This window comes from Notolepis coatsorum, assembly GCF_963971535.1.
Source record: "Notolepis coatsorum genome assembly, chromosome: 1".
NCBI lineage: Eukaryota > Metazoa > Chordata > Actinopteri > Aulopiformes > Paralepididae > Notolepis > Notolepis coatsorum.
In genome coordinates this window covers 118,007,889-118,021,014 of record NC_140165.1, presented here as the reverse complement: position 1 = coordinate 118,021,014, position 13,126 = coordinate 118,007,889, and the positions used below count along the sequence as shown (strand labels likewise).

Sequence of the window (13,126 nt, the reverse complement as noted above, 5' to 3'; positions counted from 1 at the left end):
TCAGTCGGACTGTCAATCAATCAATCAAACAAACAAACAATCAAACAATCAATCAAACAATCAATCAAACAATCAATCAAACAAACAATCAATCAATCAAACAATCAATCAATCAAACAAACAATCAATCAAACGATCAAACAATCAATCAAACAAACAATCAAACAATCAATCAATCAAACAATCAATCAATCAAACAATCAAACAATCAATCAATCAAACAATCAATCAAACAAACAATCAATCAATCAAACCATCAAACAATCAATCAAACAAACAATCAAACCATCAAACAATCAATCAATAAAACCATCAAACAATCAATCAAACAAACAATCAAACAATCAAACAAACAATCAAACAATCAATCAAACAAACAATCAAACAATCAATCAAACCATCAAACCATCAAACAATCAATCAATCAAACCATCAAACAATCAATCAAACAAACAATCAAACAATCAAACAATCAATCAATCAAACCATCAAACAATCAATCAAACAAACAATAAAACAATAAATCAATCAAACAATAAAACAATCAATCAATCAAACAATAAAACAATCAATCAATCAAACAATAAAACAATCAATCAATCAAACAATCAATCAATCAAACCATCCATCCATCCATCCATCCCAGTCTAAATTGCTTTATAACACGTTCGGTAACTATTATCACCCTCCCCATAGTTATAATATAAAATATAGAAATAGCTCCTCTAAGATCATGAGATATGCTAAAATCGCCCTGGAATCCTGGCCAGGCGCCGTCATTTCCGGATTTCTGGCCGGCGACCAAAGTGTTAAAAAAGGGAAAATAAAAAACATTTGTTAAAAAAAAAAAGACAATATACACATAAAACATGCATACAAGAAAATATATACATTCGAGGGGGAAGCAACTGTACACACGTGCACGCACGCACGCACACACACACACACACACACACACACACACACACACACACACACACACACACACACAGTAAGCGCCCCTTCCTAAACGGTCAATCAGGGAGACATCGGCAGGTTCTGCTCCGCGCTGCCTCAACAGGCCGTGATTTCACAGCAGGCCTTCGTCACAACTGCGTCAGCACCGATGAGCTCAGCCTTAACGGGGGAGGGGGATCGGGGATGAGGAGGAGTGATGGATGAGAGAGGGAGGGGAGGGGTGAGGAGAGAGAGAGAGAGACAGAGACAGAGACAGAGAGAGAGAGAGAGAGAGGGGGGAGGGGGGAACGGGGTGGTGCCGCCTCCGAGAGACACCCATAGCGCAGAGAGTGATAATAACACAGAGCTGGGTGAGAACAAGAAAATCTGTTTTTCCCCCCATCCGTATCCACTCTGAAGGGAACTGCTGCTTTTGAATTATTGAAGCTATATACACAACTCGATTAAATATTTAATCAAAACCAAGATAATCGCCGTCAAGGAGATATACCCAGGCACCGAGAGACCGGATTGCCGTTGCCATAGAGGAGAGGAGGATACTCGCGAGCGGAAGGAGCGCTGGAATAGAGGAGCGAAGCACCCCAGCCCTGGTTCAGCACCCTGGACAGAGCACCAGCCCTGGTTCAGCACCCTGGACAGAGCACCAGCCCTGGTTCAGCACCCTGGACAGAGCACCAGCCCTGGTTCAGCACCCTGGACAGAGCACCAGCCCTGGTTCAGCACCCTGGACAGAGCACCAGCCCTGGTTCAGCACCCTGGACAGCGGACAGCTCCATCGTCATGGCTCCAATGGTGGGAGATGGAGCGCAGCTGGGTAAGTAGAAATAAGTTGTGTCACTTGTGTGGTGTGTGGGAGGTCAATAAGGGCTTAGAAAAGACCCGTTTTCAAATTATTTTTTACCAGGCAGTCCCCTGTAGATCTACCCGCCCTCCCGTTGGCACCTCCACCTGTCTGTCGGAGCGGTGGAAGTGTATATGCTATAGGATTTACCTCCTTAGTATTACGATACAAGATCAAGATCAAGACTAATCCATTGTTCTTCAGTGTTGTGAAGTGAAATGAAAATGCACTTTCTCATTTGACCATTATGGATGTGGAACGGAAGCCCAATACATTGGACATCTCTCTCACTTCTAGAGGGTAAACATTTTTGGAATTGTAACATTACGATAGTATGTTACACTGTATACTATATATTATAGTAAGTCTATGTTGGAATGACATTCATTGGGTAAAATGGATGTTTTTGGTAGAACACCAAGTCATTCTGTCACGTGAGCTATGCCCCCTGCCGTGTGTCCGTGCGTGCGTGCACATATGAATTTGTGCACAATTGGTCCATAATTATTATTCCATCATTCCCAGTACTCTGCGTGTACGTCTACCTATATCAGTGATGTTTGTGGGTATAATTTTGGTCTCTTCTTCTGCGTTGCGCGCACGTTTTGTGTGTGTGTGTGTGTGTGTGTGTGTGTGTGTGTGTGTGTGTGTGTGTGTGTGTGTGTGTGTGTGTGTGTGTGTGTGTGTGTGTGTGTGTGTGTGTGTGTGTGTGTGTGTGTGTGTGTGTGTGTGTGTGTGTGTGTGTGTGTGTGTTGACCTGGGCGCAGTTCCACTTTCTGGGCGTGCCCCCACCCCACCCACTGTCCACATTTAGAGAAGGGTGTTGGTTTGTGTTTGTGCCACAGAGGACTTAACAGATATTGGGGGAGGGTTACCCCCTCATCTTAATAATATAATATGAGCTAGAACCAGACATTCACCTGATCCCCTTTTCATCCCTTGTCATCCATTTTGCTAAATGTTAACCAATTAGTAATACAAACCATTTGCAGTTAGAAGGACATATTGCCAAATTATCATCTCACAGACCAGAACCTATAGCCAAGAACACGTGGAGATACCATTACTTTATTACAGTATATTATTTTAATATTTTAAGTACAGCTTCAATTTAGTTTAAATATAAGTTGTAGTTTTCTCCTGGGAATGTCGGGCAATGTTCTAAGTTACTGTTTACCAAAATGTTTTGTTTTTAATCAGGTTGACAGGCCATTGATGGTGTTTTGATAATATATTCCACTGAATCAACACTGTGAGATGGACCTTTGATAATTGAACATTTTAATTACGATCAGACTGTCACTGTCAGTGAAAGTGTGGTCATATGGGGTTCTAAAAACTCTACAATTATCGAATATAAATATTGTTAAGCAATTGTACATAGTATGCTGTAGATACTATAGATAAACACTTAAGTCATTTTGAGAGACTGACTGAACAAAGGCTGGCTACCTGCCAAAGTGGCTTGTAAAAATGACTGCCTTACCGGCCACAGCCCCACATTTACAAGCGTCTGTCTGGTCGCTGGTGGCAATTGTAAGCCCCGATCGCTACAGTACATTCAACCAGATGGTTCATGATATTCTAAAGATTGTATTGTTGGTATCTGTCTAATGTAACTGAACAGAAATGGAAAAACTAAAAAAGACATGTTCTGTCCAGTTTGTGTACTAGGTCATCAAATCACCTAACATGGAACGTTGTGGAAGGTTATTACGTTCACAGACAGCAGATCATGTATTGGTTATATTAGTGATAATGTATTGGGACGACTGGAGGCATATTGAGTATTGGTATATTGTGGTTACCCTTCATCAAACCTTTATACCACTACAATGATGGTGGTCACCAAATTACGATGGAAATACCACAATATTCCATCATTATTGTGGTTTAAATAGGATTATACCATGGTATTGTTTTAAGTACAAACATGGTACATGGTGATATATAACGTTTACCAGGTACATTATTTATACAATGGCCGGTACCACGGCAAAACTTAAATTTACCATCACCATGATCGTTTTTCATAAGGGTCAACAGATTGTACTGCATGGTCAGCCATGTGCTTATGCCAGGAAGACAATCAGAGGTCATAAACACACACACACCCAGGCACGCACGTACGCACGCACGCACGCACGCACGCACGCACGCACGCACACACACACACACACACACACACACACATATTTTTACATCTCAAAACAACACATGTATCTAGTCCGAGTCTATGGATACAGGAAGCAGCATCTCCTCCAAATTTTGCGACTGCCAATTATCACTGATTTTGATATAGAACAGAAAGCTTTAGCTTTTGGCTTGGACTTTCCTGCCACCTGCAGCCCCCTCACAACTAACAGCATTTCTAAGACACTTTGCTATTGTTCCTGTGGAGCTCAAATGACCGTGACTAGAGAGAGAGGCTCCAGGCTATTTCCCCCCAAATGTCATACACAATGAAAACAATGAAACTCTAGAATTAATCCATAATGAAGCCGCTGCTCGGAACAACATAACGGTTATGATCGTAATTCATTTTGAGGTTAGAACAGATGTGGCTGTTGTTATTTTAGTCTCTTGAGTCAGACCTTGACCAGCGTCAGTTCCGCCAGTCTGACAGAGTGGGATTCCAGAGGGATGTTTGATGTGTCGCTAGGCGATGGCTAAAACTACGGTTCAGAGTAGGTTTTACAAGTTTTAAATTACGCTCTATATTTTCACGACGCGCGAAAAAAAGAGACTTTGGTGGATAAATAACCTATATTAGAACTCTTTGGATAATGCTTATTCACTGAGTATAATGAACCCTGTGGATAGCTGTATGAACACCCCCCCAACCCCTCACTACTGTGGCAGAATGTACACTATCCCTCCTGGGGTTGTAAACACGAGGACCCCTCTGATAGACCAATAGGAGCCATGTCACTGGTGGTGGTGGGGAGGGCCCCTCTGATAGACCAATAGGAGCCATGTCACTGGTGGTGGTGGGGAGGGCCCCTCTGATAGACCAATAGGAGCCATGTCACTGGTGGTGGTGGGGAGGCGCAAAACAGCAGCACTAAGAATGACAGCAGCACAGATCAAACGGGTAAAGGCATGTGCTGAAAAGACAGCATTTGTGATTGGTTCTCCTGAGAAGGTGTGAGTGAAGGATGATGCTTAGGCTAAATTGATTTGGTGATTGGATACTATTATGTAATGCCAAACACCTAATGAGCTGACACCTTCTCCTATAAGTTTAAACTGATTGGATATTGAGTTGTGCGATACAAGGAGTCTTCCTGATTGAGAGGAAATCAAGATCCCTTGCTTGGATGTTTTGATGGGGGTCGTCACTATTTCGTAAAGCTTCAAAGATCAAACTCGTAATTCTTTACCTATAAAATTGTTTATAAACCTGTCCATCACCTTAACCATAAAAAAACATCCATTACCTTAACCATAACCTTAATAACCACTCCTGCTACCTATACATTTTAAATACATTTAAAACATCCTTCCGGGAGATGGGATCTAGGCACTACTAAATCAAATGTAGTCTGTTATAGAATGCTTGGTTTGTTTTTGTTTTTGTTGTCAAGTTGAACCCGTCTATACAGGGATTCAGAGACAACAACCACTGGAGGTCAGTTGTTTGTGACCAGCTTTCAATGACACTTCACATTAATTGCGTAATAATGATGAGTAATTGTATATTGCGTGACCAGACAGTGGCTAGTAATTGCGACACGTTAATTGGTGAGGTGAGATGAGGTGGAATGACTTGAAATTAGAGTCAGTAGAGTGCTCCTGAACGACAGTGTGGCTGTCTAGTAATCGCAAGGTTCACGGCTCGATTCCGGCTCCTCTCGGCAGTGTGTCAAGGTGTCCTTGGGCAAGACACTTAACCCCTAACCCGCTCCCAATGAGCAGGTTGGCACCTTGCATGGTCGCCTCTGCTGCTGACATGTGAGTGAATGTGAGGCATACGTTGTAAAGCGCTTTGGATAAAAGCTGTTATAAGAACACAGTCCATTTACCATATATATATCGCACCCCAAGCAGTTCCCATACAACCTCATAAAGAGTATCAGAGTACACAGCAGCTACAAAATACTAATTTGATTAGTAGAGATCACTGACCTCCAGGTATCCAATTATAAACTCCTCACAATTGCATTTACCCCATGATTCATGTGTACTTGTACTTGTACCTTGACTAAATAAACTAAAGGCTTACATTTGCACACAAACAATTTAAGACATTTTACTTCCAGCTAGGGGGAAGTTATTTAAGCTGTTAGAAATGTAATTACCTAAACAACCTCTTGGGACATTTTTCTCATTGCAATACAAGTTTCACAATAGCGTTTTCACGTTAGCAGTTAGCCTTTCACGTTAGCAGTTAGCATTTCACGTTAGCAGTTAGCCTTTCACGTTAGCAGTTAGCCTTTCACGTTAGCGTTTCATGTTAGCATTTCTTGGATGCCAGCGTGGCCAGCTGGGCAATAGTGGCAGTGATAAATTTGCACTATTATGAGGACGTACAAAGAAGCTCCTGCCCTCCAGGGGAAGAATGTGAAAAGGGTGCCCTGATGACAAGTTCTGCACAAATAACAATCTGTATTGTTAACAATCTTTTGAGTGGAGGCGATCTTTACAAATGAAGAAACCAATTATTGCAAAGTAATTTGAGGATTACAAGAAGCTTCTCTCTTGCCGTAGCACAGTCTGACCTATAGGACAATTCCGTTCTGGACTATTTGATTGTGATTGGTTGAATAAATTCTGTCTGTTCCTGAATGCTAATCGGTGCTGCCAGACCTTTCCTTCTCCACTGGTTCAGAGCTAAACGTAGTGTGAATGTCTGGGAAGTGCAAGACTAGCCATAGAGTCGCCTCTCGCAAGAATTCAGGACTGGGATTAAATATCATAATGCAAGTGTAACAGCATGTACCTACATGCCACACAGCAGTACACACACACACACACACACACACACACACACACACACACACACACATCCATGCACATTTAAGTGCATACAACAGTCAAAGAGAACTGAGCTGTGAATATGATTTATTTATTCTCTCTCTCTCTCTCTCTCTCTCTCTCTCTCTCTCTCTCTCTCTCTCTCTCTCTCTCTCTCTCTCTCTCTCTCTCTCCCCCCCCCCCCCCCAGTGGAAGTGCCAGTGAGCGTTGCCGTGGTGAGCGTCTTCGGGCTGGTCTTCAGCATTTCGGCCTTTGCCTGGATCTGCTGCCAGCGCAAAGACGCCAAATCCCAGAAGACGCCTCCCTATAAGTTTGTGCACATGCTGAAGGGTGTGGACATCTACCCCGAGAGCCTCAGCGGCAAGAAGAAATTCGCCACGACCGGGACCACCACCCCGGCGACCAATGACACTGGCAAAACCGACGTAAACGGAAACTGTCACACGGCCATGCCCTACCCCGGCGCTTCGAGTCCAAACGGCTCCCGCTCGCCACTGCACCTGGACCTGGAGAAGAGGGACCTGAACGGGAACTTCACTGTAACATCCTCCCATCACCACCACCACAACAACAACAAGGTCCGGAGCTCCCCGGACCTGGAGCTGCCCTCTCCCCACCACGCTGGCTTCACCCAGCCCGGGGTGGTGGACCGCCGGGACCTCCCGTCCCCCTCCTCCAACTCCCTCTCCAGCCAGGCACCCACCCCGGCTGTGGACAAGTCCCAGGGAGAGGAGAGGGAGAGCGGGCTGGGGACCCTCCACTTCTCCCTGGAGTACCAGCCGGAGAAGAAGGCCTTCGTGGTCCACATCAAGGTGATGTGTTGTGTGTGTGTGTGTGTGTGCGTGTGTATGTGTGTGTTTGCATTGTTTCAAATTCTTTACATCTTTTTTGTGCAGTTTTCAATTTTTTTGCTTTAGATACAAGTCCAGTGAAATATTCCTTATGAATATATCTTTAGTTGATTGACTGATTTATGGATGGACTGACTGACTGATTGATTGATTGATCCATTCCAGGAAGCCCATGGCCTCACCCCTACGGATGAGCAGTCTCTGACCTCTGACCCCTACATCAAGCTGACCCTCCTACCGGAGAAGAAGCACCGCGTCAAGACCCGGGTGCTCAGGAAGACCCTGGACCCGGCCTTCGACGAGACCTTCAGCTTCTACGGCATCCCGTTGGCCCGCGTGTCGGAGCTGGTGCTGAGCTTCATGGTGCTGAGCTTCGACAGGTTCTCCCGTGACGAGGTCATCGGGGAGACCCTCGTACCACTGGCGGGGATCGACCTGTCGGAGGGGCGCATCCTCATGAGCCGTGAGATCATCAAGAAGAACGTCAAGGTAAAGAGGCGGTGCACACGGAGCAAACGTTCAGCCGCTGGACGCTGCACCAGAGCACCAGCATGTAACTTTCCCAATCGGGTGCATTCCACATGGGGGAAATGGGAAGTAGGGAGGGGATACTGTACATGTAAACAACAATATTCATTTAGGACCTGTCAAATCTTTTTTTTTATGATAAATTCATGAATCAATAATAATTTTTTGGGGAAAAGCTATTTATTTTATTCCAAACCTTTCTAAAAGCTCTGTGGATGTATAATCTTTTTTATTTTAAGTCAGTCGTAGAGTTACAGTATCTTCTTCCACTTCCTCATCCATGATTTTCTCATCATCCTTCATCCCCTCAATCAACAATACCGTCAAGGTAGGGCTGCTCGATTATGGCAAAAATCATGATCACAATTATTTTGATTAATATTGAAATCACGATTATTAAACACTACTAGTTGACTTGAGAACATCATATGATGACGACTGAATTAGTTGTACCCTTTTTCTTGCGCAAAGGTAGTTACCAAAGATGTTTCACAATGAGCCGTGGCTCCCTCCTCCCTCTCACCACAAGCTGAAACTAAGATGTACATCAAGGGTACATTTTCTAATCACACTGTCTTGCATAGTTACCTCATTGCGATTTTATCAGAGTTCTTCATTTATGTATTCCTGATTTAAAAAGTGTAAGATCCAGGAGATATTTACCGTACATAACACCTTAATGACTCCGGAAAACTCTGTCTACCAGCTAATGAACCATCATTAACCCTCATTACAATGACGATGCCGTCACCCTTAGACCTGCTGCCAACTCTGGCATTCTGGGCCGTTAGCCTCCATTAGAGCGAGCTCTCACAATATTACGATGTTAATCTTAATTGAGTTCATGGTGGGGGCCATCAATGGAAATGCGATAATGGCTAATGGTTACCGCGACAACACGCTGAAATAAGTGCATGTGTATAAATGCTTTTTTTGATGTCTGGATTAACCTCAAATCTCGGGGCTCGGGTTCATTGTCTGTTTTTGCATCATTCGCCATTAAAGGGGACACATGAGTTTTGCCTAGTCTTGTATAGGTGCACAAATGTGCTCTACAGATTCAAGGAAGTAATTGTTGAAAAGACACAAAATATTTGCCCTTTAATTAATATCCCAAATGTGTGTGCTATCCAGTAAACGCCATTTACAATTCATGCTGTTAGTCGACTATTAATCGACAAAAAAAAATTTTAAAAGTATAATATTATTATTATTATTATTATTATTATTATTATTATTATTATTATTATTATTATTATTATTATTATTATTGTTTTTTTTTATCATTCCATTTGGGCTGTGGGGGTGCTTAATGTCTGAAGGAGTCGACTGAAGGCTTCTTGTCCTCTGCAAAAGCATGCAATTGGTCCACTGATGGATACATTTTGTGTGTGTTCATTAGATGGGTGAAATCCTCTTTCAGTGCCTCTGTGCCTGTTTTCGTAGGCAGTTAACCTCTGGTATGCGTGCCATTCTAGGCCTCTTTTCTTTTGGAAAGAATGATAAATTTTTTTTTTTCTTTTTTTTGTATTCGACTAAGAGGTTGGCAGTCGACTACGGCTCCTTTCGACTGATTAGTCGACTAATCGACTAATAGGGGTCAGCCCTAATATATATATAAAATAAGGGCTGTCAATATTAACATGTCAATTGTTTTAAATAATTTGAAAACCTTAATGCTTTCAATAATTAATTGATTCCTCTTTTTGACCCCAACCCCCTTCCACAGCTTTCACATCCAGCCATGGTGGCAGGTGTGTTTACGTTTCTGATAACTGTCACATGCAGATTGTGAGAATAATACGTGACCAGACATTTCCTCAATGTCTTATTTCATAATATAAAGTTTGCGAACAGATTTTTGGATTAAACCTAGTTGTATAAACAATGCAGTGATGAGCAACCTTTCCCAGCAGAGCAACTAACATTACACAGGTCAAGTTACGCTATGCTTGCTAATTGCGCTTGGTAACAGTAATGTCAAAGAAACTGTCCAAAGGAGACATCCGCCAACAAAGATTGTTACGTCAGAGCACAAATGTATTCTCAAAATGTATCTCTATTCAACGATATTGAAGACTGTGTACTTTCGGTGGTTACTGGTTACTTTCCCATTTTTTCATGCATTTCTTTATGACTGCAGCCTCTACAGATGCATTTTGCTACATATTTCAAAAAATATTACTGCGATTGACAAATGTAAAAGAAAAATGATCGACTGCACTAATAAGATATACACTGTAGTGTAAATACTACAAATGCACTGAACTGCTATAATTTGTATGTTACACTTTCAGTATATTTTCAACGTGACTTTCAGAGTTGTAATGTAATGACGGTCGGCTGCCGTTGTAATCAGATAGCAGGTGCGTTCCCCTGGGAGACTGAGAGATCATATCTGCTGCATGGTTATGGATCTATGGGCAGAAATAGTGCCCTGGAGTGGTTCTCAAATGAGCCCCTATGAGATTAGATTTGTACCACTGTCTCATTTGAAAACCTCATAACTCGATTTTCTTTTAAAGACATTTTAGAAGTTTACACAGTAATCCTTGTGATGAATATGTTTCACACGTGAAATCCATTAAAAACCCCATTGATGGTTATGATTTCAAAAACATTTGGCGGTGTAAATGATTTTCATTATTCCTCAAAAGTATACTTTTTATTTATAAAATTTATTTTTTACAAGGTTTGGATCCTACTGAGTGGGGAAATAAATATGACGCAGGGAAACAGATCTTGTGTGCAACAGTATTATGTATCAGTATATCCGTGGGCTGCATGGTATTGGCTGGTGACGTACTGTAATTGACCTAAAACCCTGTATAATAATCGAAGCTATATCACCTTGTTGTATCTATTATATGCAATCTTATTCGATCTGTGAGCTGATATAGTAGATGGGTGTTTGCTGCTGCAGAGTGTCGGCCCTTTTTCATCTACACTATAGTTTTGAATGTATGTGCTCACCCTGCTCTATAGACAGTGTGCAAGCGCATTAGGGAGGCAAAAAGGAACGTAATCCTGGTCAGAACAATGCGGCAGACTACAATATATATACATTTGTTAGCCATGCTAGCAATCTAAACCAGTGGTTCTCAACTGGTCTAGCCTCGGGACCCAACATTTTCCTTAGTCATTAAGTCACGACCCAAAATTTTGAACCACTATGATTTATGTAAAAAAAAATATTTGCAGTAATACGCAATCTTTCAAAACATGAAATAAACACAAAAAAGTGCAACAAAAGTGCAACTATTGCTAAAAACCCAATGAAATAAAAGAATAATAAATAATATATGCTTCTTAGCAGATTTCTTAGCTTAACATAACAGACCTAAATTTGGGGGAACTAATGGGATAACTGAGTTTGCAACAAAAGTGCAACTAGGGCTAAAACCCAATGAAATAAAATAATAATAAATAATATGCTTCTTAGCAGATTTCTTAGCTTAACATAACAGACCTAAGTTTGGGGGAACTAATGGGATAACTGGGGTTGCAACAAAAGTGCAACTAGGGCTAAAAACCCAATGAAATTAAATAATAATAATAAATAATTATGCTTCTTAGCAGACTTCTTAGCTTAACATAACAGACCTAAGTTTGGGGGAACTAATGGGATAACTGGGATTGCAATAAAAGTGCAACTAGGGCTAAAAACCCAATGAAATAAAATATTTCTTAGCTTAACATAACAGACCTACGTTTGGGGGAACTAATGGGATAACTGGGGTTGCAACAAAAGTGCAACTAAGGGCTAAAAACACAATGAAATAAAATAATAATAATAATAATAATAAATAATATATCCTTCTTAGCAGAATTCTTAGCTTAACATGCAGGGGACTAATGGGATAACTGGGGATGATGTTTGCTCCTGACAAGAGTCTCAAAGTCTGGGGTGATTGTAGACAAAGCAACTCTGAGGTCATGCTCAATGTCCAATCTGTTCCTCCGCTTTGTCTTCAGCTGGACCAGAGCTGAGAAGCCACTTTCACAAAGATAGGTAGTGAAAAAAAAAAGTTAAAAAAAAAAAAAAAAAAAAAAAACTTTTTTTTCTTACTTTTTTTTTTTCACACACATCCGCGACACACTCAAAATGGCCCCGCGAGCCACTTTTGGGTCGCGACCCACCAGTTGAGAAACACTGATCTAAACAATCAATCCGTGCCAATGCTAGATACTGTATGTACTGTACTTTATGTAAAAGGTGAACAGGGGTGACGAAGAGTGCACTGGAGGCGTGTAAGCATGCCCTTGTGATTTACGCATTACTAAAATAAAAGATGGAGATAAGTTACAACGTAACTCTAAGTAACAACTAAATAGTGTACTAGGGTGTAAATCATAAAACGGAGCACATCATTATACACCACAAATAGTAAAACAGCATTTCTTCTGCCACACAGCTGCCAATTTGCACCGTTGATTGGCCACTTGCCTTAGTTATAACTTTACATCCAAACTAGTTATGCCCCAAGTAATCATGGTGCAACCAATTTTAGTAGCTGATTTAGTTACAAACTAACTAGTAGTTATTAAGCCTCTAGTGTTGACTTTAAGAGAGAACGTACACATAGCTGTGCAGGATTATATTGAATAGGTGTAATCGATTTGTTATGGATATGTGGGCTGATACAGTACCCTTATAATGTCTGACAATCAGGCAAGGTGAGAGCATGTGGTACCTTAATTTCCAGTAAAGTATTGAGCAGATGGAACATGAGATGATATTTAAAACACTTGTATAGATTGGTGGCTTGTTATAGTGCTGAAGATAAATGATGGCATGTGTCTGGATTACACATAGATTTACATATGTACATATTCTCAGTAGAATCTCTGGTAATGTGAGAAATAGGTGGCATGGGAGATAGATAGATAGATAGATAGATAGATAGATAGATAGATAGATAGATAGATAGATAGATAGTGTGTGTGTGTGTGTGTGTGTGTGTGTGTGTGT

At 41.4% G+C, this 13,126-nt stretch overlaps 1 protein-coding gene across 1 annotated transcript in view; it reads left to right on the top strand.

Moving 5' to 3' along the window:
* Positions 1-1,737: 1,737 nt before the first annotated feature.
* Positions 1,738-13,126, top strand: part of syt4 (synaptotagmin IV) — a gene marked incomplete at both ends in the record, with an annotated part of 33,070 nt that continues 21,681 nt past the window's right edge. The window contains 4 exons of the mRNA XM_084337998.1: positions 1,738-1,771; positions 6,965-7,587; positions 7,792-8,115; positions 9,884-9,908. Of these exons, the coding sequence (XP_084194124.1) occupies positions 1,738-1,771; positions 6,965-7,587; positions 7,792-8,115; positions 9,884-9,908 (1,006 nt within the window). The remainder of the gene's footprint in view (positions 1,772-6,964; positions 7,588-7,791; positions 8,116-9,883; positions 9,909-13,126) is intronic.